This window comes from Schistocerca americana, chromosome 6 (genome assembly GCF_021461395.2).
Source record: "Schistocerca americana isolate TAMUIC-IGC-003095 chromosome 6, iqSchAmer2.1, whole genome shotgun sequence".
In the NCBI taxonomy this organism is placed as follows: Eukaryota; Metazoa; Arthropoda; class Insecta; order Orthoptera; family Acrididae; genus Schistocerca; species Schistocerca americana.
The window spans coordinates 377,892,772-377,920,442 of NC_060124.1; the positions used below are offsets into that span (position 1 = coordinate 377,892,772).

Consider the following 27,671-nt stretch of genomic DNA (forward strand, 5'->3'; position numbering starts at 1 on the left):
TGTATTCTTTTGATCATAGCAACAAGCGTTTATGGGCTAACAGTGAGCTGTGTAGCTTATCATTCATTTCTGCAATTTACTGTTAATAAATGATCATCATGTCATGTTTTCTGGCACTGTCGTTACACACTAGCTGAAGCCTCAAATGTGTTTATACGTCAGCGTAATTGTTAGACATTCTCTGAATAGATATTAAATATTAAAATAAATTTATAGCAGTCTTCGAAAAAATTTATCTATATAAATGCATGTATAAACAAAACAAGAATCACTGCTAAACGATCAGTCGTTATATTGGTATAAAACTTCCTTCTATCAATTAGGCAGTTCATTTGTGTGAAATTTGAGCGTGCACTTGAAAATGGCTATAAAGTCGAAATCATGACTGTGTGAAATAAATGAATAGTAATTCACGGTTTAATGGTGGAAATACCTTTCAAAATGGTTGCGAGTCCGCCTGCACTCTGACACCAATAGCTAGGGCATAACCACCTATTGCAAGCTAACACATACGCTCAAGCGACAAACGCCGGCAAGCCTCTGCATATTAGCAACGTTGACTGGATATGCCAGCTGCTATTAAAGCCGACCAACGGGCTACAGCAGGGAGACCGACAATCTCGCACACTTACGCACAAACAAATCGCCATCACCCTACACTGTGAATCTGATATATGACCTATCGGATACAAAGCGATCATGAACCCAACTGTTACAGGTATGCTGACGCTGACCGAGAAGCCAACACCGGCTCCCAGCGGCAGCCGCCTAGTAACAGCACCGCCCAACGTCAAAGGTATCGACCTGCATGATACACACTACTACAGAGCCTACCCTTGCATACCTGTCGCAGGCAGCAAGAAAACGGCTACTGCTCTTACAACCCGACCTAACTACAGCAGAGGTTTTTTTTCCCTTGGCTCTTGTCTTGGCACTTTTTCCCCCCTCTGCCCTTCAAACCGCTATCCTTCGTTCAACTTCGATCCAGTCTATCTCCAGATGAGCGCGTATTAATAGTTAACCTTAACCAGACGTTCGCAAACATCGCAGTACAAACGTTCTATCCTTTTCCAGAGATGGCAGTAGACCTTTTGTGTTGGTCGTCATGCCGGTGTGGGCGTGGAGGAGCTCCATCTCTATAATAATAAAAAAAAGCCTGTACCCTACAACGGAATCAGGTGACGAGTGGGCAGCGGCGCAGACTCACTAGTCGAGGCTACGGGCACACGGAGACATTGAGTTCGGAGATGATGTTACAGGACTCGCTGGCAAGTTTAAAGCGAGTATACGGAGCTTATTTCTGATATGTAAAGACCATACGTTTGCTGTTGCTCCTCTGTTCTTCGTTTTAGTCAAGTAAGAGCGCGTTTTTGTTAGAATCGAAAGTAACACATCCACCTCCTAACTAAAGCGGTTTAAAGCAAACAGTTACTGCAGTTTAATTTAATGTATTGGTCTACATGGTACTGCGCCCTCATCCGCGTGGTAGCAGCTATCTGTCGATGGACAGATGTGGTGGGATGTAACGAAATGTCTGTTAACTACAGAACTTCTTGGCAAGAGCACTCAGCATTGCGGCGGTTTAATCAGAAGTGCCGACTGCCGGGCAGTAACAGTAAGAAGAGGCAGCAAAAGCATTTGAAGTAACGTGGATACACCCAAACAGTCCTAATGTTTATTCAGCACAAGATTTTACTCAGGCTCATGTAATCGCATGAAACGAACTGCATTTCATGTCGTCGAGTGTAAGAACACGACTGGAGACAGTGGTGCAGCGACAGAAAAGCAGCAGGAAGTCAATGAGAAGTCAATGACTCGCGGGTGCACATGACCGTTTCTGACATCTGCCCTCCGTCTGTCGTCTGTAGACAGCACGCAGAGGCCCCCCAAAACCAGGAAATTCTCTCTGCATCACTGGTGAAGAATACCCGGGACAGAAAGGTAAAAGGAAACAACTGTGGCATGAAGACTGTACGGGTTTTGATGGAGTAGAACGTTACCTTTGTGAACACTATAGGAGAATTTCAAGAGCGAAATCTTATCCGACTGAACGTGTACGCTTAGTCGCCTTTGCGGCTGGTAGTACACAGTTAAAATTGTTTGTATTCTCTCACTTATTGTGTCTGTCTTAAGAGTAAAAATAAATTATTTACAATGAGTAATATACAGGGTGTTACAAAAAGGTACGGCCAAACTTTCAGGAAACATTCCTCACACACAAACAAAGGAAATATGTTATGTGGACATGTGTCCGCAAACGCTTACTTTCCATGTTAGAGCTCATTTTATTACTTCTCTTCAAATCACATTAATCATGGAATGGAAACACACAGCAACAAAACGTACCAGCGTGACTTCAAACACTTTGTTACAGGAAATGTTCAAAATGTCCTCCGTTAGCGAGGATACATGCATCCACCCTCCGTCGCATGGAATCCCTGATGCGCTGATGCAGCTCTGGAGAATGGCGGCTTGTATCACAGCCGTCCACAATGCGAGCACGAAGAGTCTCTACATTTGGTACCGGGGTTGCGTAGACAAGAGCTTTCAAATGCCCCCATAAATGAAAGTCAAGAGGGTTGAGGTCAGGAGAGCGTGGAGGCCATGGAATTGGTCCGCCTCTACCACTCCATCGGTCACCGAATCTGTTGCTGAGAAGCGTACGAACACTTCGACTGAAATGTGCAGGAGCTCCATCGTGCATGAACCACATGTTGTGTCGTACTTGTAAAGGCACATGTTCTAGCAGCACAGGTAGAGTATCCCGTATGAAATCATGATAACGTGCTCCAATGAGCGTAGGTGGAAGAAACTAAAATGAGCTCTAACATGGAAATTAAGCGTTTCTGGACACATGTCCACATAACATCTGTTCTTTATTTGTGTGTGAGGAATGTTTCCTGAAAGTTTGGCCGTACCTTTTTGTAACACCCTGTATAGATGCTTAAATCACAGATTGATGTATAAAAAGATTGCAATAAAAGATGAAATTGGTAACCGCATTTTTACCCTTAATTGCGTACTCTAGTCTGATGAGGCTAGTAACTTACTACTAGCGACCACTATATTATTGCACTTCATCTCCCGTGGTCGTTAAAGGAAACATACAGCGACGTTACAGTAAACAAGTGCAGCGGTGACTAAGGAAAACGCATCGTAATGTGAATGCTTGCAGAACGGTTGTGTATATACTATCAAGTGGTTCAGCGTGTCCTCGTGAAATATCAAGATAGAAAGTCTCTCCGAGGTGCAATAATATTGTGTCAGACTAATATTTCACGATGCTAAGGAGTAAACAAATGCAAGTTGTTGTAGAAATATTTTAACATCGGTATTTTCTTTTTGGGACTTTAGTTTTACATTCTTTCTCCCTGAAAGTTTGATGTTTACACAACTGCGCACACAATACACGTGAGTGACTTGTTTTGTATTTAAAGAAAAAGAAAGATTACAGTTTATCGTCGTGCCGAAGACGAGATCATTAGGGACGGGGCACAAGCTCGGATCTAGGAAGGATAGGGGAAAGAAATAGGCCGATTCATTTTCAAAGGAGTTCACCTTGCATTGTCCGCCTCCGGTAGCTGAGTGGTCAGCGCGGCAGAATGTCAATACTATGGGTCCGGTTTCGATTCCCGGCTGGGTCGGAGATTTTCTCCGCTCAGGGACTGTCCTAATCATCATCATTTCATCCCCATCGACGCGCAAGTCGCCGAAGTGGCGTCAAATCGAAAGACTTGCACCCGGCGAACGGTCAACCCGAAGGGAGGCCCTAGTCACACACTTTGCATTTACCAAGTAATTTGGAGGAACCATGGAAAACCGAAATGTGGTGTCTATTTGAATCGTTCTTCCGAAAGTGAAACCAATTGTCGGACTACATCTCCCCGGATGCGACCTAGTTTACTTAGTTCCGTTTCACGATTCTCTGTAGCGTTTCTGTTTGCGTGTTTACCAGTCGATTGGGAGGTACTTGAACAATCATATCTCTTCTGCCGACTCAGTTTCGTTTGTCATCAAAAGACAGAGAAAAAGACATATGAAGACGATCGGCACTGTCATGTGCCAGCTTCCATACTTAGAGCAAAGCAGTCCCCATTGTGGCCTCACGGAATAATTTGCGCAATTTCTGTACGAAATTGCTACAAGAATTTAATAAACGATGATTTAAACGCAAATCTTGGGGCACATCTACGTTAGTGCTAACAAAGCAAGTTCCAGAAGACTGGAGGCTTGGCATCACCAACTACCGAAGAGAGGAAATCTAGCCGAATGTACGAATGGGAGAGGTATCTCGCTTCTCTCGGTACCAGGCATGTTTTGCCTCGTCCTGAAAAGGACAGAACAAGCAGCAGATTGTCGATTATGAAAAGAACACGCTGGCTTCCGATTGTTCTGCGAAACGTGAGAGAACAATGTCCACTGCACCTAAACTTTGTTGATTTTAAAAGAATCATTTGACAGTAGACCCAAACGGCTTTGCCGCAATGGTAACACAGGTTCCTTTCAGATCACTGAAGCTAAGCGCTGTCGGGCTTGGCTACCACTTGGATGGGTGACCGTCCGGGTCTGCCGAGCGCTATTGGTGAGCGGGGTGCACGGAGCCCCTGTGAGGCCAATTGAGGAGTTGCTTGATTATGAACTCGCGGCTCCAGCCACGACATATGACAACGGCCAAGAGAGCGGTGTGCTGACCACATGCCCCTCCATATCCGCATCACGTAAAGCCTATCGGCTGCGGATGACACGGCGGTCGTTAGGTACCGTTGGGCCTTCCAAGCTTAGTTTAGAATTTGACAATATACACATAGAATCATTGTAGAATACAGTATACCTACATTGTATTCCTGAACATGTCATTGATGATTTCAGAAACCTGCACCTAGATCCGAGTTGGGTATGACAACAGAAGACGGGAACAGATTGACAGATATCAGACAAAGACGCATTTTGTCACCATTCCTTTTCATATTAGTGGAAGATTTCGAATGAGAAAAACTATGGACACCACCAAATTTGGCATAGGTTTAAACGAGCAATCTAGGCTTACGGATCCGGATTTTTCTGATGACATAGTTCCTCTAGCAGGAACACTCCAAAGTTTACGACTAATGATTACCTAGATGGATGGAATAAGTAGTCCTGTAGAGCTAAAGATAGTGATAAAACAAAAACAGTGTTCATAAAAAGTGGATTTGTATCTACTCAAATTGTAGTGCAACAGAAGGTATCGCAGGATGTTGACGGATTTCCATATATCGGCAGCCTTATAAGTAATACCGGAGACAAAGATACTGCAGAATTGGGAACAAATTTGCAGTCTACCAACGAACGCAGTCCCACCGCCAATTACACTGTACGTGGATGTCCACAACGCTTCGGCTGCTCTCCTGTATCATCCCACTGATGGCTACGGTGAATGTCTGCAAAATCAGTATATAATCTCAATGTTTTACACCAACGAAACCTGAGGCGAATTTTGAAAATCAGCTACCGCGACAACGTTTAAATGATGGACTGCTGGGAACAAGTGGTCTACGAAGCCCGGATAAAATCGTCTCTGAAAGAAAGACTGAGGCTTGTGTGGCACTTTCTACGCAGGAAAGATCGAAGAATCCCAAATCAACATTATTTTGGAAACTAACGGATGGATACAGAAGTGGACGAAGACCTCGTGGCGCCTGGAAACGAACTTTTGAACGTTTGCTAAGGAACTTAATTGCATGGACATGAACGTAGAGGACACTGAAAACCTAACCGAGTTCACTGGAGAAAACTTGTTGCCCGATATACTACATCTACATCCAAACGAATACTCTCCAGTTCACACTAAGGTGTCTGGTGGAGAATTCTTAAAACCACCTTCAAAACTATTTCTCTACCGTTCCGCGCGTGGGGAAAACGAACACTTAATCTTCCCGCATGAGCTCTGATTTCCACAAATATTTTATTGCGATGATAATTTCTCCCTATGTAGGTTGGCGACAGTAAAATATTTTCCCATTCAGCGGGGACTAAAGTGCCGCAATGAAAATGCCTTTGTTTTAATGACTGCCACCCTACCTCGCTTTCATATCCGTGACCCTCTCCCTTATATCGCGGTAATACAAAACGAGCTGACCTCCTTTGGACCTCTTCGATTCCTACCTAGCATTGGAGGAAAGTCTACACTAGTGTGCACAAGCGCTTAACTTGTCTGCACAAACCTGTTAAGATTCAACTTGCAGTACATCGATAAGGGATTTATTCTCGCTCTCGCGAATAGGCATGTTGCTGTATAAACACCAACGGCCGGCTCGTGTACCTTAACGTTAAACGTATAAGCTTCTGACACATGTAGGTGATACAGACTCGGACCGAATCCGAGCGGCTGATTGACGACCATGTGTCTGGTACACTGGCGAACACTGCTGTGGTGTTTAAATGGTTTTCCGCGTTCATTTAGACAAATGCTGCGTTGATCTCCAATTGGCGTCTCGGAAAATATGACACACAAACAGTTAACACACAGTAATACACAACAATTTTAATATGATTCACAAGCACATAGCGCACACAGTTACCAAGAGACCTGGAGGAGACGACTGTGGCGTCAGGAATTAAAGACCTCCATCACGTTTTTCTATCTGTTCAAAATAGTTCAAAAAAATGGTTCAAATGGCTCTGAGCACTATGGGACTCAACTGCTGAGGTCATTAGTCCCCTAGAACTTAGAACTAGTTAAACCTAACTAACCTAAGGACATCACACACATCCATGCCCGAGGCAGGATTTGAACTTGCGACCGTAGTGGTCTCGCGGTTCCAGACTGCAGCGCCTATAACCGCACGGCCACTTCGGCCGGCTCAAAATAGTTCAAATGACTCTGAGCACTATGGGACTTAACATCTGAGGTCATTAGTCCTCTAGAACTTAGAACTACTGAAACCTAACTAACCTAAGGACATCACACAGATCCATGTCCGAGGCAGGATTCGAACCTGCGATCGTAGCAGTCGCGCGGTTCCGGACTGAAGCGCCTAGAGCCTCTCGGCCACCGCGGCCGGCTTTTATCTGTTTGTGAAGATTAGTCTCGGGAACGACTGTAGGTATTTTGACACGGTTTTCTCTAATAGAAAGACTAATTCACGAGAAAGGTTTGTGTACATCTCTACATATTATAAGCAAGTCGCCCAGCTGCAGATACTTACAGCTACCAGTGAGAAGCCGATGCGGGTCGCTATTGTTAAAATAAAATAAATTTGCTAGATCATGAAAAAACAGACGGCCCCGCATGACACGGATAACCGGAAAGGTTAAGGAGGGAGGACCCATGACCGCCCCATACCGACAAGCATGCTTTTTTTTGTGAAGGTGACTAATATTTTATCTGGTGTACTTATCGTGCAACCGTACTAATCGGAAGCCCTCACGCCTTTCCGGCATTATTCTCTGTCTTACAGTGAAAGACATCTTAAACCAGACTAAGCATACAACATCCCACAATAACTAAAAGGAAACCGCGTCAATAATATCGGATTTTTAAACGGTATGTTTCCTAGGAATAACTTAGCGGTCTAACACTCATAATAAAGCAATATAGCACGGTGCGATGCAAACTACACTGTGCAGTCACACCGACAGGGATGTGGAGCCATGCCGACTTGAATGCCGTAGCCAGCTGCTCAAGGTTTCTCGGCTGAGGATGCATGGTGCGTACAGCCCGACCGAGATGGTCCCATAGATTCTCCCGATGCAGCTGACATCAGTAATCCCTTCCCTTTTCTTTATTTTACATATAATGTATCACAGCTTCAATTTACATATAATGTATCACAGCTACGGATTCCACGTGGAAAGGACACCACGCATTCATACAATTCTCGATTGGGTTTAGATCTGGGGAGTTTCGGGTTAGGGGATAACGGTAACTTCATCCTGGTGCTCTTCGAACCACGGAGGTACACTGCGAACTGTGTGACACGGTGTATTGTCCTGCATGTAGATGCCATCATACCAAGGAAAAAAAGTGCATTTATGGATGGACGTGCTCACCACGGACAGATACATGCTTGTGATGATCCACTGTGCCTTCCAGAATGACGAGATCACCTATGGAATGTCACGAAAACATTCCCCGGACCATTAAGTTCCCTCTTGATTGCAGGGTATTTGCTTTCAGACATTTCACGCCGTACATGCCAACGCCAATCTGACTGAGCCACTCACTGGACGTCCAGTTGCGGTAATGGCATACAAATTCCGATCTTCGTCACCGATGAACAGCTATCAGCACAGATGCATGAACCAGGCACCTGCTCAGGAGGGCCAAATGTGGCTATGTTCGCTGAATGGTCGTTGAAGAGACACTGTTTATAGCCTCTTGATTCACCCAGGCGGTCAGTTGCTCAACAGTTGCTCATCTATTCGCCGGTCCCCAACACCGCAGCCGTCGTTCACCCCTGTCATCTATGGCCCGTGGTGTACTGTAGTTGCCTCTGTGCCAGTTTTGGATAGCGCCGTTTTGCCATTCACGGTATATGTTAACCATGGCGGCACGCGAACAGCTTACATACGCAGCAGGATCGAAAATTCTACTACCCGTATCCTGAAAGCCAATGATCATGCCCTTTTGGTCATCAGATACATGGCTTACATGGCTCCGTTTCTGCAATACGACAACGACTGCATTTTTTTCCACCCCCTCCCCCTCCCCGACCCACTTCATATACCCGTTAGCGTTACCACCTGGCGTCTGTCAGTGATTATTGCACGTTGACGTCGAGCATAGGGGGTGGTCACGTTAATGTGCCTGGACTGTGTGCTACTGCTTCTGAAATTGTACGCATTTGTGTGAATCAGCTTGCTTCTAAATAAATGGCCATAAACTTGTCCTGGGGGTTTAAACTGCTACGAAACCTGCCATAAAGTCATGCTTCTTGTATTGATGTCTGTCAGATATTTGCGTAAAATGTAGAAAGCATCTGCGTAGGTGGATTTAGACATTGTTCCGTAAGCCACATAAGACGATCCCATTCAGAGGTACAAGCCTTGACCAGAACAAGAACAGAACCCACTAGCTGCGCAAGAGACATTATTTTTGAAACATTTCTGCGCCAGAGTACGCTCCTAACGTCCTGAAATAATAGCGTTTTCAGCTGCCGAAGTGCGTTGCTTATCAATCTTCCATGACAGTGTTATTAGATTAGATTAACGGAGCCGAAATTTTCACGTAATGGCCACCTGTGAGGCCACGAGAAATGTCATCACCGTCTCGCTCTTAAGCCCTTAGAACACCAGTGTTTTATCTGCTATTATTCTATATAAACACTTGATTCCGAAGGATAGATAATAGGAAGTAGATCTCTATCCTGTCGTGCCAAGGACTCTAACGCCAGGAAAAAATACTGTTCTTTTCCAAGCCAAAAAACGATGAATGATAACTAAAACGTGTACAGTAAATCTGTATTGAACACACAGAGTTGGTTGAAAATAAGGTACTCTCTTTTAATATTAGCATAATTATTTTGAGTTGAGGTTAATATTCATAAACGGAGAGGATATCAGCCTTCAGTCACAAACGTCGTTTTCATTTAAATCATGATGGATTTCGACCCGTGAAGGCTTATCTTAGTATGCTTGACATACTATTGTCATTTTTCTGATATGGCGGTTTGCGCTGGCCTTCTTCTATTACCAATTGCATCGTACAGGTAAGTCACGTAGTATAAGAAAAGTGTACATATTATATTCGATTTCCTATTGCAACTTAACATTCTCACTATCTGCGAATGTCAAGAAGATATATAGCCGTTCAGCAATGGTTGGCAGTTTAAAGTAAGATGACTTTTTCCCAAATGAATTTAGTTCATGAACAGTAAATTTCGTGTTTGAGTATGCATTACTGATGTTCTAAACAGTGGGAGCCAGATGATGAAAGCGCGTCTTTAGAAACGTGTAGCTATATCTTATTAGTCTCCTCCCTCGAGAGAAGGAAAAATGGCTATCTCTATGCCCCCATACCCTTCCCATTGACCAATATTTAGTCTTTAAGCGCTTCTATCATGGAGGCCATGGATTTATTCCACAATCTTTTGCTCGGTAGGTCAATACTACGCCACAGTGTATCAACCTTCTACTTTTCATTCTATCGGCAATTACTTTGGAATTAAGAATGAATCACATAAACTACCACGTCAAAACAGTTTGTTCCCGACGGAGATTGACCTCTGACATGACAATTTATTTTGTTAATGATCGTAATAAGACAAAGCGGTGCGTCACATATCAACCGTGTTTATGTCGGCGAAATTTGCATAAGGTCTCTGATCTGTACCGAAACGTTAGATCGTAATCAGCAGGGATCTCAGATACCGAGTGTAGTAATTGAAACTAAGAAAGTAAAAACATACGCCATCTGCCATTTGCGTCACGTATCACGAAGACACAAGGGGCAGTCAAATGAAAACGAGATAGAGGGGGAAAAAATAAGTAATCTGTTTATTACTTCATAAGTAATCGCCATACATTTATTCCACTGTGAGACAAAACGGGAATGCCTTCATGGAAAAATGTTTGCGGTTGCCTATGGAGCCACTGTTGTACCCAGGCGTGCACCTTTCGTCCGAAGCAAATAGACAGCCACTAATGTCTTTGTTCAGAACTTCAAAAATACGGAAATCGAATGGGAACGATCGGGACTATATGGAGGATGTGTAAGGGCTTCTCAGCGAAACTTCTGCAGCGTAGACGATACAACCTTGGCAACATATGGGCCCGCCTCCATACAGTCCCTATCTCTCACCAAGCAAATTTTCATGTTTTTGGACCCCTGAAGAGAGACATTCACTGCAGCACATTTGCTTCGGACGTAAGGTGCACTCCTCGGCACTATCATGGTTCTGTAGGGAACCGCAAACATTTCTTCCATGAAGGCACTGATCGTTTTGCCTCTCAATGGGGTAAATATATTAACATTTACGACAATTACTTTTGAAACTGCCGGCCGCGGTGGTCTCGCGGTTCTAGGCGCGCAGTCCGGAACCGCGCGACTGCTACGGTCGCAGGTTCGAATCCTGCCTCGGGCATGGATGTGTGTGATGTCCTTAGGTTAGTTAGGTTTAACTATTTCTAAGTTCTAGGGGACTGATGACCTAAGATGTTAAGTCCCATAGTGCTCAGAGCCATTTGAACCATTTGATTTGAACTTTTGAAACTGTAAACAGTTTATTTTCCAACTGTCTCATTTTCATTTGACTGCCTGTTGTAGATTCACAGAACATACTACATGAATCATGGTGAAATTAAACGTCGATTTTCCGATGTCTACCCCTGTACATTACGCGTGTACTATAGGAGGAAGGAAGGAAGGAAGGAAGGAAGGAAGGAGGGAGGGAAGGAGGGAGGGAAGGATTCAACGTCCTCTCGACATCTAGGCCATTGGAGACGGAGCACAAGCTCTGAATGTTTCATGAATGGGTAAGGAAATCGGCTGTGCCCTTTCAAAGGAACCATGCCGGTATCTGCCTGTAGAGATTTCGTGAAAGCATAGAAAACCTGAATCTGGATGGCCGGACAGGTATTTGAACCGTCGTCTTCCCGAATGTAAGATCTGTGTGCTGAGCACTGAGTCACCTCGCTCGGTATGTGCTATTTTCGGATAACTTCATTAATGCAGACGTAACTGAAGAGGACTATTGTGGCAGTCTGTTAACAAAAAATGGGTGTGAAATATTATGGGACTTAACTGCTAAGGTCATCAGTCCCTAAGCTTACACACTACTTAATCTAAATCATCCTAAGGACAAACACACATCCATGCCCGAGGGAGGACTCGAACCTCCGCCGAGATCAGCCGCACACTCTGTGGCAGCCTGTATTCAATTTTAAACGTAAAACCGTGAATTTAACATGCCATTTTTTTGTACCTCTGCTGCCAGTAATCTCATGCGGTGATTAATAAAATCTGCATATATTTCTCTCAAACTTAGACACACTTCATCCTCTGCAGACCAATGGAAAGTGCATGGAAAAGGGTGCTTCCCATTGTGACCGTTCTTACAGTCTTTTCCCGTTCCATTCGCGTACGGAACGCGGAAAAAATTATTGCTTCAGTGCATCTGAACCCGCTGTAATTAGCCTGATATTATTTTCGCGATTCCTACGCGAGCGATACGTTGGGAGGGAGGGGGCTGTAATATATTTCTAGATTCGTCACTTAAACTCTATAGTGAAACTTAGTAAGCACGCTTTCATTGGTTCGTTTGCGTCTATCTTTAAGCGTCTGCTAGTTCAGTTCTTTCAGTACCTCTGTGACATTCCCCCATGGGCGAAACAAACCTGTGACCGATCATATTGCACTTCTTTTTATAATTCAATACCCTCTGTTGGTTCTACTTAGTACGAGTCCCACAGACTTGAGCAATATTCTATGATCGATCGCACGAGTGATTTGTAAGCAATCTCTTTCGTAGACTACTCCCGTTGCATTCTGCCAGTGAACCGAAGTCTGGCACTTACTTTAACTGCCACTGTTCCTATGTGATCGTTCCATTTCATGTCCCTACGAATTGTTACAACCGGATATTTGCATGATTTGATCGATTCGAATCATGACTCATTGAAATTTTAGTTATAGGATATTACTTTTTTTATGAAATGTAGAACTTTGCATTTCTGAACGTTTAAAGCAAGTTGCCAATCTCTGCACAATCTGGAACCTTATCAATATTTGACTGAATATATGCGCAGCTTTTTTCAGAGAGTACTTCGTTATAGATAACTGCATCACTGTGAAAATTCTGGGATTACTATGAATGTTGTCTGCATGGTCATTAATATACAACATGAACAACATGAGTCCCTATCACTTCCCTGGGACACGCCTAAAGTTACTTCAGTATCTGTCGATGACTTTTCACCAAAGATAAAAAGCTGCGTACTACTCCAGTTCAGTCACATATTTCGTTTGATATTCAATGTCATCGCTATTTCTGTAACAAGTGTTAGTATGGTATTAAATCAAAGGTTTTGCTGATGTGATGAAAAATATATCGGTTATGTAAGCTAAACAGGTCAAAATGGTTCAAATGGCTCTGAGCACTATGGGACTCAACTGCTGTGGTCATCAGTCCCCTAGAACTTAGAACTACTTAAACCTAACTAACCTAAGGACATCACACACATCCATGCCCGAGGCAGGATTCGAACCTGCGACCGTAGAAGTCGCACGGTTCCGGACTGCGCGCCTAGAACCGCGAGACCACCGCGGCCGGCTAAACGGGTCAAATATCGCCGCCCAACATATTTCTGGATTCATTTACACAGTCCCCTTTATGAAATGCCAGAATGCTGGCTTCTCACGCAAGATCGTCGACTGGGATACTGCGACGAATACAGGGGGTTGTGCAGCAGTAACAGTTGCAATATGTGCCTTGTTGTACGTGGTACGTAACCATAAAGTTGCAATTATTACCTCCAGCAAACCATAAGCTGTGTAACTAATTTTTCATTTGTTTGCGGGTATATGTATACCAGGCCTGCAGATATGTAGCTGCAAACAAATGAAAAATTAATTACGTAGCTTTATTTACAACTTGATGACTTTGCCACGCACAGCCCGGACAGGGGCATTCAGAATTAATATGGAAATGACCTCTTGAGCTCCTTCGTTTCACCAAGTCCTATGCAAAATTTTACATCTCCATTTAATACTACATCGAAAACGATGGTGAGTCAAACAAAAAATTCAAAACTGGAAAAAATCGTAAAAATGGGACTATAGCTAGTAAGTTGATAAGCATGTTCCTAATAGGAATAGTATGTCGGATGTTCACTTGATGGAAGCATCGTGCAGATGAAGACACACATTTGCCCAAAAATCGTGTAACGATGGACGCCTCTTTAGTACCTTACATCGGGGACACACAGCACTCTAATATTTAGTTTCCACATAGTTTAAGAGTGAAAACTATTGAAAATCGTCGCGGAATGAAGGTGCAATATGGTGATGCACGTTTCTCACATAAGCAACACTAACAATAGAGTGATAAGTTTGCAAATTCTGTAACGTGTAAGGTCGAACATACTCGTCCAGGTCACGTACACCGTGTTTTCCATTTCATAACCTGTAAGATGTGTGCCTCGGAAGCTGATTCCTGTACTGGATCAGTCGCGCGTGAACTCAAATAGGACGTCGCCCGCAGCTCGTGGTCGTGTGGTAGCGTTCTCGTTTCCCACGCCCGGGTTCACGGGTTCGATTCCCGGCGGGGTCAGGGATTTTCTCTGCCTCATGATGGCTGAGTGTTGTGTGATGTCCTTAGGTTAGTTAGGTTTAAGTAGTTCTAAGTTCTAGGGGACTGATGACCATAGATGTTAAGTCCCATAGTGCTCAGAGCCATTTCAAATAGGACGTTGTACTGCAAGAAGATGTTTCCTTTCCAAGAATCATCATCGGAGATGAAATTTGGATCCACTAACTAAACTAGAAATGAAGTCGGCAAGTAGGAACTGACGCTATTCCTCGCCATTCGATCCAATGACATTCAAAATATTCTGACTTTTGGGACAAAACTCGTCATCTTTAAATACAGCATGTCGCGAGGAAACTCTGTCGATAGTGTATCATATCCCAATAATCATTTTTAGCCTGCAATAAAATCAAAACAATGCGACTTGCAGATATTCTGTAACAACATGACACTGCACGGTCTCATACGACAATTTCAAACTTGAAATTTCGGTGTTTTCGGCATTCATCCAGACTCATCCCCTGAGCGATTGCCACATACCTGGACCACTTACAAAGGCAATGGCAGGAAAGGTGATTGATTTGATTTGACTTCATCTCGTACATTTAATAGTGTGTGTTGTCTTTACTTATTGCCTTTATCCTTTCTAACATTAACTGAATTGTCCATCGGTGCTTGGACAAAATATTAGAATTATATTAAAAAGGGAAACTTTTCTGATCTTGTGCAAACACTTTTCTTAATGTTGGATCAGTTTTCGAGTTCTAAGGCTGTCTTGAGGTGATTGTTGAATACCGCAACCACGGATAATGCATTGAAGAGCTAAACAAACTGGTACACCTCGCTAATATCGTGTAGTGCCCCTAATATTGTGTAGGGTCCCGCGAGCACGCAGAAGTGCCACAACACGACGTGACATGGACTCGACTAATGTATGAAGAAGTGCTGGAGCAGCGCGGAGTGGTCGCGCGATTAGAGGCGCCATGTCACTGACTGCGCGGCCCCTCCCGTCGGAGGTTCAAGTCCTCCCTCGGACTTGGGTATGTGTGTGTGTGTTGTTCTGAGCATAAGTTAGTTTAAGTATTGTGTAAGTCTAGAGACCGATGACCTCAGCATTTTGATCCTTCAGAAATTCACACACAATTGAGTAGTGCTGGGGGGAACTGACGCCATGAAGCCTGCACGGCTGTCATAAATCCGTGAGAGTACGACGGGGTGAAGATCTCTTCTGAACAGCACCTTGAAAGGCATCACAGATATGCTCAATAATGTTCATGTCTGAGGAATTTTGTGGCCTGCGGAAGGGTTTAAACACAGAAGTGTGTTCCTGGAGCCATTCTGTAGCAATTCTGGACGTGTGCTGGTGTTGCCCAGGTCCGTCGAATGCTCAATGGACATGAATGGATGCAGGTGATCAGAGACTATGTTTACGTACGTCTCACCTGTCAGAGTCGTATCTAGACGTATCAGGGGTCCCATATTACTGCAACTGCACACGCCCCACATCATTACAGAGCTTCCATCAGCTTGAGCAGTCCACTGCTGACATGCAGGGTCCATGGATTCATTGGGTTGTCACCATGCCCCTACACGTCCATCCGCTCGGTACAATTTGAAACTAGACTCGTCCGACCACGCAACACGTTTCCAGTCATCAACAGTCCAACGTCGTTGTTGACGAGCCCAGGCGAGGCGTAAGGCTTTGTGTCGTACAGTCTTCAAGCGTACATGAGTGAGCCTTCGGCTCCGAAAGCCTATATCGATGATGTTTTGTTGAATGGTTCGCACGTTGACACTTGTTGATGGCTCAGCATTGACATCTGCAGCAATTTGCGAAAGGGTTGCACTTCTGTCACGTTGAACGATTTTGTTCAGTCGTCGTTGGTCCCGTTCTTGCAGGATATTTTTCCAGCTGCAGCGATGGTGGAGATTTGACGTTTTACCGGATTCCTGATATTCACGGTACACTCGTGAAACGGTCGTACGGGAAAATCCCCACTTGATCGCTACCTAGGAGATTCTGTGTCCCATCGCTCGTGCACCGACCATAACATCACGTTCAAACTCACTTAAATCTTGATAACCAGACATTGTAGCAACAGTAATCGATCTAACAACTGCTCCAGACACTTGTTGTTTTATACAGGCGTTGCCCACCCAGCGCCGTATTCTGCCTGTTTACATATCTCGGTAGTTGATTACGCATTCCTATACCAGTTTCTTTGGCGCTTAAGTTTATGATGAGCGACATAACGAAAATACTCGTATCATTGACACAGATGAAATATAAAATAACGATATACACAGTTTTTTCGTATTATGTGATAATCAATACATTTAACAAAAAAATCAAGTTGAATTTACTGCTGTTGGGTTGTTTGGGGGAAGAGACCAAACGGCGAGGTCATCGGTCTCATCAGATTAGGGAATGACGGGGAAGGAAGTCAGCCGTGCACTTTCAAAGGAACCATCCCGGCATTTGCCAGGAGCGATTTAGGGAAATCACGGAAAACCTAAATCAGGATGGCCGGACGCGGGATTGAACCGTCGTCCTCCCGAATGTTTACTACTGTAATTTAATATCTAAATAGCTGAGACTCCACTTAACAAAGAGGGAAAGAGTAAATTGTGTTTGTTCATTTAAAAATAAGCTTGTGTTTAACATCACAAGCAGAGGTTGACTCTGTCTTTCGAAGTGTCCAGCTTCTCTTATGTTCCGTTAACCAAATTCTCATAGCTCTACCTGACTGACCAACACTCAATTTTCCGCAGTGCTTGCAAATGATTTATGGGCCTCAATTTGGTCCAAAGGTTGTATTGTGTCTGTGGTGTCACCGCCAGACACCACACTTGCTAGGTGGTAGCCTTTAAATCGGCCGCGGTCCGGTAGTATATGTCGGACCCGCGTGTCGCCACTGTCAGTGATTGCAGACCGAGCGCCACCACACGGCAGGTCTAGAGAGACTTACTAGCACTCGCCCCAGTTGCACAGCAGACTTTGCTAGCGATGCTACACTGACACATACGCTCTCATTTGCCGAGACGATAGCTAGCTTAGCCTTCAGCTACGTCACTTGCTACGACCTAGCAAGGCGCCATAGCATTTGCTATTTATCTTGTGAAGCATGTACTGTCAAGAGCTATGTTCACCAATTATGGATTAAAGTTAAGTATTACATCAACTACGTACTTTATTTGCTACTATAAATTCCCTTAACTGTTCCAGACCTCACGCCAATCTGCGTGAGCTTAAAAGCGTGCATTTCGGCCTCCTCTAGCAACACGGTGTTGGCTCTTCTGCCAACACTTCAGTGTCTGTTACTGAATAATAAGTGACTTTGTTGTTGCTGAACGCCGGTCTGTAGTTGGAGACTAAATTTTTAGCTTGGCTATGTGCAATTTTACCAACGCATAGTATAGTGCACCAGTTTTTGTAACTTTCCCCTCTGTTAAGTATCCCTATTCTTACATTAAAACTACATCTTAGGTCTCTCTTTAACAGGTAGTAATTTTCAAATAATATAGAAAAGTAGTGCTTTCCTTTGTTAACACACTGTATCTTATCACGTTGCGTATCATCTGTGTGGTCAACGTCTGCCTGAGCCGCACGTTATTTTATCTGTGCTTGTGACATTCAATTGTCATCTGACGATCGTTTAAGACGCCGAAAATTTGTCCGTGATCAAATAACACGAAGAAAGTGTTCCATTTTTAATATTTACAGTTTGTGTTACTATCTCGAAAGCGTAATTAAGTAAGTCTGCATCCGTCACGTATACCATCAACCTGCAGTGATAAGCCAAATATTCTGACCATCTGCTTATAACGTGATGATCCTTCTTTGGAAAGCAAGACAGCAGCGGTTCTGCCATGGATTCGACAAATCTTTTGTAGGTTTTCGGTGGTGCACTGGATGTCTACGCACAGGCAGTGGTTCGTGAGCGTAGAGCTGGCGCACGACAGTCCCAGAAATATTCCATTGCGTTCAAATCATGCGTACCCCGTGAGGACCTTCGACTTAGTGTAACAAAGAACTTGATTTATCCGACCAGACGACAGGTTTCCAATGACTCTCGGTCCAGTTTAGATGGCTCCGTGCCAACTGCTGTCGTACATTGTTGCTGTCGTTGGGTCAACATGGGAACACGTAGTGGTTGTCTGCTGTGGAGCCCAATGTTCAACAATATGCGCTTAAGTGTACGCTCCGATACACTTGCCCCTCCATTAGCTTTGTACTCCGTCGTCGGATCTGTCACAGGCCGTCACCTGTTCCGCTTTACAAGCGGATGACCTTCCGACCTCCACGTTCAGTGAAGAGACATGTTCGTTCTACACCTTGCTGCGCCCACTCGTTCCTTCACTGTCCTTCACACTTTCCACAGACCTCACAACAGCAGCACCCGAACAGCTTCAACGTTACCGAGATATTCGTTCCCACTCGCTGGGCTGTAACAGACCGCCCTGTGTCGAAGTCGCTTATGTCAGTGGACTTCCCCATTTGCGGCCCACGTCATCATTAGAATGATTCATCTCTGCTCCGCTTACATATCTTCCTTTAGCGTGTGCCTGCATCATCATCAGGCAGAATTCAGTCTAGCTGTGGGCAGAGGTCATCCGTAGCATGCAACAGCATGCGCTACCTAATGCGTTCCAAAACGCCGGACATAAAAACGGTACTTTTTCCATCTCAGACTCTATTGGTGATAAAAAGGTAGGGTCAAGTATTTTGGATAGCCCTTGGGTTAGGAACCATATGCATGCACAACAGAAGGATCATATTATTGTAAATTTCCTAAAGAACAAAGTTTGAATATTACACACTTCATCCATCTTAGGCAAATGGAGCAAATCGGTTGCTTCTTTTTTCATTACACACGGTACATGGTGCGCCGCAAGAGACTTCTGGAGGCACTATTTATTTTATAGGCAGTTCCTGAGAAAACTCGAAAGCGGGCCGGTGTGGCCGATCGGTTCTAGGCGCTTCAGTCCGGAACCGCGCGACCGCTACGGTCGCAGGTTCGAATCCTGCCTCGGGCATGGATGTGTGTGATGCCCTTAAGTTAGTTAGGTTTAAGTAGTTCTAAGTCCTCAGAGCCATTTGAAAACCCGAAAAACATGATTTTCGGGTAACGAAACCGAGCAGGGGATTCCAAGACGGCTACAAACAGCAAATGGCTGAAATTTTTAACAGCATATTCCTAAGATCCAGATCTCGCATAACACAGAAAATTTTCTTGATATCTTTATACGTATTCAGGATACAGAGATTCAAAGTTACACTACTCGCAAACGTAAATCACGCACGGTAAAATCCGGTGTGAGGCGAAAACATAATTTTTAAAATGACGTAGCACGGAGAAATATGTTGTAAAGTCTCTCGGTTGTCATCTGGGAACCCTATGTAATACGAATGACATGCAAAACTTTTTGCACGTAAAATCCGGTTTCAGGTGTAAAATTAATTTTGTGTTATTTCTATTTCACATAAACAAATTATCTAAATTTTACTGACCAATATGTTTCTTCCCATACCAGTTACATCTCCTGCTGCACAGTGAAAAGAAGGGAACCAGCGGAAAAATGTTTCTATAGGAGCAAAAACATGCAAATATGTTCCTGTTTGTTTAAAAGACAGATTGAAAAATGGGGTGCCAGGTGCCCCATTCTACCCTCCTCAGGAACTTTACCTATTTTCACAAAAATTTTGGAATCCGAACATATTCTCGCTCTTTTATGTTGAGAGAGAAGCAGACAATGGTGTGGGAAAGAGAAAAGAGACGGAAAAGTAACCAATACGGGAAGGTAGTACACAGTAGTTGTAGTACAGAAAGAGTGAAGAGAGATACTGGCAGTGTGAGAGAAAGTGGAACACAGTTGACAGTGACAGAATAGTACTACGAAAAGAGTAAAGGAAACAGTATCAATGGGAAAGAAAGAAAGAGAAGAAGAAAGTTGACGCAGGCAAGAGCCAGTGCTGATGACAGAGTCAGTGATAATGACAACAAGGACTAGAGAATAGTGACAGTGAGAAAAGACAGCAGCAATGAGAAGAAATGAATGAGATAGTAACAGTAAGAGACAGCAAGAGAGAAAAAGTGACAGCATGAGGACAGGACGAAGTAGACTGTGGCTGAGAGACAGGAGATAATGACAGAGAGACACAAAGAGATGATGACAATGAGTAGGGCTGAATGAGTAGGACTGGATGGGTACGAGCAACTTACAGCGATGGACAAATGGGTGTGAGCGAGTTACAATTAGGGGAGCTTGTGAGAGTAAATGTTCAAAAAGTCTCTCCGCAGTGCCGTATAATTGTTAGCCGCGCGTGCTGTATGATTGATAATTGTTAGCCGCGCGTGCTGTATGATTGTTCGCCTGCCTGGGTTACTTCCCTTCTCCCAACATTCTACTGTTTTGTTTATCTCAGCCAGCGTCAGTAGTATCGTTGGTGTGTGTCGTTACGTGTTGTAGTGAACGTTGAAGTTTAGTTCGTTTGTTTCGTTTTTGTCACTATTAAAATGCTAACCATTGAAGAACGTGTGTTTTTAGTCGAACATGTGTTAAAAACTGGCGGTAAATACACAGTTTCAGTTCGTCAAACATTTACTTCAGTTTTCCCGGAGACAAAACTCCCACATCGCGATCCTGTGCGAGATTTGATTAACAAATTTCGAAGTACGGGTTCAGTGACAGATGCACCGAGAAGTGGTCGTCCTAGCGTTTTGTCTGAGGATAAACTACTCGATATTTCCGATAAAATGTCCATGAGTCCGAACAAGTCAGTAAGAAAACTCGCCCAGGAAATCGATGTTAAGTGTCGGAACGGCCACACAGCTGTAAGGAAAAAATTAGAACTTTTCCCATACAAAGCGACAGTCATGCAAGAACTGAAAAATACTGATCATGGCAAGAGACTGCATTATTGTCAGTGGTTCAAAAATTTCGTTCAACAAAATGGAAGGGATATTCCTAATGAAACGTTTTTCACTGGTGAGGCGTACTTTCATTTATCCGGGTACATGAACCCGCAAAATTCTCGTATGTGGAATACTGCAAATCCAGTGTGTATTCATGAGGAACCACTTCATTCTGTGAAAATAAGAGTTTGGATTGCAATTTCTAGATGTCGGATTGTGGGTCCCATATTTTACAACAAAACAATAAACGCACAACGATACTGCAGTGATGTTCTGTATCAATTCATGGGAGAACTTGTGTTAAGTGGAATACTGAACGGTTATTTTCAACGAGATGGTGTAACCGCGGATACAGCTCGCATTTCAGTGTCACTGCTTGCTGATGTTTTTGGTGACTACATAATTTCACAGGGACTTTGGCCTCCACGATCGCCTGACCTAACACCACCTGACTTTTTCTTCTGGGGTGCAGCGAAAGCAACTGTATATAAAAACCGTCCAAAATCCATCGGTTAATTGAAAACTGCAATATCCATTTTCCTGGTTCTGTTACAGACGAAATGTTACAGCTTGTGTTTGGAAACATGATTAGACGAATTGAATTGTGTATTCAACAACAGGGTGGACACTTTCAACATTTAATGTGAAAATTTGTAAGTAAAAATGAATATTCAATAAATTAATAACTTGTATTTCACTGAGTTTTATTTTGGTATATTCACTGCGACATACGGCACGCTCGGCTAACAGTCTTACGGCACTGCGGAGAGACTTTTTGAACACCCTGTATGTTAAAAAAGAGCATGCCAAAACTATTGGGAAAATTTTTAAAGGTGCTGAGAAAGGTAGAATGAGGCAGCTGGTACCCCATCTTTCAGTCACAGTGTTTTAAAAAAGGTGCGTATTAGACTTTTTTGCGCTCCGATAGGACCACTTTCCCGCTGGTAGTATTCTGCTTCATCAGTGAATATTAGAGTCTCATAAGTTTCTTTCGGTGCCGATTCCACGTAACAGTCCTTCCTTATTTTACCTCATTCACCCAGTTAATTGCTATGTAGTTTTACATTACAAATCTTCTCAACTTCCCCTCTCCCTGATCTCCAATACCTCTTTTTAATATCATAAAGTGCTTTGCTGTGGTCACATGTTTCCTAATCACTGGCCAATATTTGACATCTATCCCTTACAGAAAATACAAGGTGCGTCAAAAAATGTATACACACTTTGGACTGTCGTAGACAATTTATTTCTCGTTCTACAAGGTTAAATATCTGTGAGAAAGTAATGTTATGTTTCTTCAACAGGCGGCAGCAGTGGCAAGGAAGTAACTGCAACATGGCGGACGTGCGTTTGAGCTTTGAAGCGCGGAAGCAGATAATTAAGTGGTACTGGAAGTGTGAGAATGTAGCTGCGGTTCGAAGACAGTGGAGTAGTGAGTATGGTACAGAACCACCTTCAAGGTTAACAATTACATGTCTATGAGACAAACACGAAATTCATGGAACGGTGTGTGATGTGCATAAAGGTCGATCAGGGACCTACAAGTGATGATTCCACAACTGCGGTCTTGGAACTGTTTCAGCGTTCGTCTCAAAAATCTTCAAGGCAAGCGGCACGTGAGAGTAATGTAAGTGCTAGTAGTGTGCTACGCATTCTGAAGAAAGGCAAGTTTCGTGTGTACATTCCAAGGCTGGTGAAACAGCTAAGTGACGACGATCCAGATCGAAGGTTAGAATTTTGTGAATGTGTTCAGGAGATGGTGAGACGTGAACCGGGATTTATGGGTAGCATAATTTGGTCGGATGAAGCCCGATTCAAACTCAATGGAACTGTCAATAGGCACAATCGCGTGTACTGGTCTGAAGATAATCCTCACATTACAGTCGAAAAGGCTGTGAATTTGCCTGGTGTAAATGTGTGCTGTGGTTTGTCTGCAAGGGGACTCATTGGGCCTTTCCGCTTTGAGGGTACTGTTACTGGAGAAACGTACCTAACAATGCTTGCTGACTCCATATTCCCTGCCATTCGTGCATTATACGAAAAAAAAATGGCTCTGAACACTATGGGACTTAACATCTATGGTCATCAGTCCCCCAGAACTTAGAACTACTTGACCCTAACTAGCCTAAGGACATCACACAACATCCAGTCATCACAAGGCAGAGAAAATCCCTGACCCCGCCGGGAATCGAACCCGGGAACCCGGGCGCGGGAAGTGAGAACGCGACCGCACGACCACGAGCTGCGGACCGCATTATACGGTAATGATGAGTTTTATTTCCAACGAGATGGCGCCCCGCCGCACTATCATAGGGACGTACGAGCATACCTGTATCACAATGTGCCAGGGCAGTGAATAGGACGCAGGGGACCAATCGAGTTTCCTGCACGCTCTCCAATCCTCACGTCGCACCGAGCGAGGTGGCGCAGTGGTTAGACACTGGACTCGCATTCGGGAGGACGACGGTTCAATCCCGCGTCCGGCCATCCTGATTTAGGTTTTCCGTGATTTCCCTAAATCATTCCAGGCAAATGCCGGGATGGTTCCTCTGAAAGGGCACGGCCGACTTCCTTCCCTAATCCGATGAGACCGATGACCACGCTGTCTGGTCTCCTTCCCCAAAACAACCAACCAACCTCACGTCGCTGGATTTCTTCTTATGGGGCGCAGTAAAAGATGAGGTGTACAAACATAAACCACGTAACCTGGACACACCTTGGAATGAGATTCAGGTGGTGTGCGCAGAAATCTGATTGGACACTTTGGTACGATGTACGGAATCAGTGGTGACTCGTACTCAGAAATGTATTGATGCTGAAGGCCACCAGTTTGAACATTAATCACATTTGCAAAGTACATTTATTTTTCCAATTGGACTTTAAGCTTTCCGTTTCCAGAAGTTTAACACTGTAGAACGGGAAATAAATTTTCTATGACGCTTCAAAGTGTGTATACATTTTTTTGACGCACCCTGTATTTATTCTGTTGCATGTAGCCCTCAGTCGTTGATAAACGAAAGAGATGAGAGGCGGCGGCGTGCGTACTCACTTGTAGAGAGCGAGCACGTTGAGTAGCGTGCTCTTGCCGGCACCGGAGGGCCCCATGATGGCGGTCAGCTGGCCCGCGCAGAACTCGCCGCTCACGCCGTGTAAGATCTCCTTGCGGCCTGCAACACACACAGCACACCTGTCAGTACACACCTCCACCTGCCGGGCGGTGCAGCTGTCTGCACTGACGAGCGAGTGCCAGGGGACACTCTTCTCGTCTACCGGGGTGAAGCTACCAGACACTGTGCGTGGCTGTCAAATGGTTACATCTTATACTGAATGTGTGAAAGACAATCACGTTCCCTCTCCCTCAATGTGGTACTCCCGTCTATCTGTCCATCTGCTCCTCCCCCCTCTCTCTCTCTCCACCTCCACCTCCTCTTTTCCCCTCCCTATGTCCATTTCCCCCCTCTCAGTTTATCTATTCTTCCCACCCTCTCTCTGACCTTGAACCTTGTTAGCAGTTTAACATGAATAGGTAAATCGGTTGGAATCACTAGTATAGGGGATGTTAGAGATCTCTCTTGCGGTGTATCTGTGAGGACAGTTGCTTTGCCGGCCGGTGTGGCCGTGCGGTTAAAGGCGCTTCAGTCTGGAACCGCGTGACCGCTACGGTCGCAGGTTCGAATCCTGCCTCGGGCATGGATGTGTGTGATGTCCTTAGGCTAGTTAGGTTTAAGTAGTTCTAAGTTCTAGGGGACTGATGACCACAGAAGTTAAGTCCCATAGTGCTCAGAGCCATTTGAACCATTTTTTGACAGTTGCTTTAATGACAGCGCTTCGTATAGTTTTAATCATTAAACGAATTAGATTACGAAGTTTCGGACGATTCAGACACCGTAGTAGTATTCTAACCGTATGCTAATAAGCCAAAAATACAGGTTTCCTGTTTTTTCGTTAAAACAGGGAAAAAACAAAACAGTACATAGTTGTGTATTCAAATTTTTGTTTAAATTCGTATATAAGGAAAAAGAATATATATGTGAGAGAAACAATTTGTTCAATGTTTAAACGCGCTGCTGACGTAGTTAACAAACTGCGAGGAAGAAAACGAAACCACACATTTTCACAGCACAGAGCAGCACAGCCTTTTGTTTCTCACATTTGGTTTTAACGTAATCTGTACATTGCTGTTGTAAAAAATAGCTATTTACATCTTTATTAGACCACGGTGTAAAAATCTTAAATACGTCGGGCAAGAACTTTTCGAGATTTTTTGCTAAAAACGTGTCCCTGTCTTATGAATATATTTTAAAAACGAAGCCTATGTCTGTCAGAAAGTTCATTTTGAAATAAATCTGTCAAGAATATTTCGAGACTTTTTGTAACAACGTTAAACGACGACTTCTCTTTGCTCTTTACATAGTAGGATGGATAATACGAGGGTTGCAACTTAAATAGTGGCAACCATTTATTCCCAACCGATACAAAAGAGTTACATGTTTGCACCGGTTACTGTCCTTCAAAATTGTCGCCACCGTTGTGTAGAAGTCGTTGTCAGCGATGTGGAAGGCGTAATATACCGTTAGCAGAGCCTGTTCTGTTGATGGTGCGAATGGAGCGGTCTACTGCCTGTCGAATCTCTGGAACAGTTCTGAAGCGAATGTCGCGAAGTAGTTCCTTCATCTTCGGAATCAAATCAAAGTCACAAGGACTTAAGTCCGGAGAGTATGGTGGATGGTACAGCACTTCCCAGTCCCATCGAACGAACGGAGCAGCCACAGCTTGCGCTGTATGCGCCCACGCATTGTCGTGCAAAATGTTGGGTTGGTTGCGCAGAACGTGTCGCCGCTTCTTTCGCAAAACTGGTCGCAGGTGATGCTCCAAAAACGAACATTAATACTGTGCACTGACGGTCAGCCGTCCAGGAACGCCATTGAACTAAAAAGTGTGCCCTCCATTGACTTCAGTTATACTACCAACTCGTCTTTTTGTTCTGGATGGACCCATTTTTATATCTCCCATCTGCTTTGTCAACTACGTAGTTTGGATTATACTTGGTTTTACGAACGCATCTATCCAACTTTTATTTGGGTACTTTAAACTCCTCAGATGCATTTATAACGCCAATTTCTGAAGAAATAATGGCTGAAGCTGCCATTTCCCTTGGTTTAAAATCCAATTGCTGTCTATCAGTCTTTCTAATGTAAGCTCAAACCACCTGGAAAAGCAAAAGAAGGAAATTTATAGTTTGAAACCTACTTGCATCAAAAAACAAAGGGAGAGAAGGGGACACTGTCCGATTCTGCCCCACCTCGTTGAGAATGTCATGTCCGACGGCGATATGCATGGATGATGGTTCAAATGACTGAGCACTACGGGACTCAACTTCTGAGGTCATTAGTCCCCTAGAGCTTAGAACTAGTTAAACTTAACTAACCTAAGGACATCACACACATCCATGCCCGAGGCAGGATTCGAACCTGCGACCGTAGCGGTCTCACGGTTCCAGACTGCAGTGCCTAGAACCGCACGGCCACTTCGGCCGGCTGCATGGATGATATGAGGATATTATCTATTGTGAATTGGCAGGAGCCAATTCACGGAGTTTGGAGGAAGCCGAAAGGCACGCGTTAAAGCTCACGCAAACTGGCGTGAGGTCTGGAACAGGACAATGTAATTAATATAGCCAATAAGGTACGTTGCTGCTGGAATACTTAACTTTAATCCATAATTGGTGTACATCGCTCTTGACGGTACATAATTACAATCTCAATATAAACTGGTAATGGCGCCTTGCTAGGTCGTAGCAAATGACGTAGCTGAAGGCTATGCTAACTATCGTCTCGGCAAATGAGAGCGTATTTGTCAGTGTAGCATCGCTAGCAAAGTCGTCTGTACAACTGGGGCGAGTGCTCGGAAGTCTCTTTAGACCTGCCGTGTGGCGGCGCTCGGTCTGCAATCACTGACAGTGGCGACACGCGGATACGACGTATACTAACGGACCGCGCCCGATTTAAAGGCTACCACCTAGCAAGTGTGGTGTCTGGCGGTGACACCACATTATCAACTGTGTGCATTTTATCAGCTATGTATTTTTTTTATCAAGATATGTACCGCATGTGTGTGGAGCGACTTTTATACTCTGACTTCATATACCGTAACATGGCATTTTTATAACAAATTCTAGATGATGGCAGCATAAGACTGCCGGAAATGGTGATCTTGGAACAATGAAAGCGTCTATACTACGATCGTAGTGTACGAAGTGTCTTCTTCATTCTCAATATTTCTGCATGACACATTGTTTAAAGAAGGAAGAAAGATTAGGATGTAACGCCTCAGCAAAGACGAGGTCATTAGTGACAGGGAGCAAGATCGGATTCGGGAGGGGTAGGGAAGAAACTCCGACGCATCGTTTTCAAGGGAAACATCCCGTCATTTAACATAAGTGATTTAGGGGAACCGCGGAAAACGTAGCTCTGGATTGCTGCACGAACCCTGAATCTCCATCCTCCAGGAACATTGTTGGTCCCATGCC

The 27,671-nt window shown here is 44.1% G+C and overlaps 1 protein-coding gene across 2 annotated transcripts in view; it reads right to left on the bottom strand.

The window, feature by feature from the left end:
* Positions 1–27,671, bottom strand: part of LOC124619362 (ATP-binding cassette sub-family G member 1-like) — a 779,674-nt gene that overhangs the window by 83,909 nt on the left and 668,094 nt on the right. For both annotated transcript variants that reach the window (XM_047145685.1, XM_047145684.1), the window contains one exon: positions 24,192–24,309. In XM_047145685.1, the coding sequence (XP_047001641.1) occupies positions 24,192–24,309 (118 nt within the window). The remainder of the gene's footprint in view (positions 1–24,191; positions 24,310–27,671) is intronic.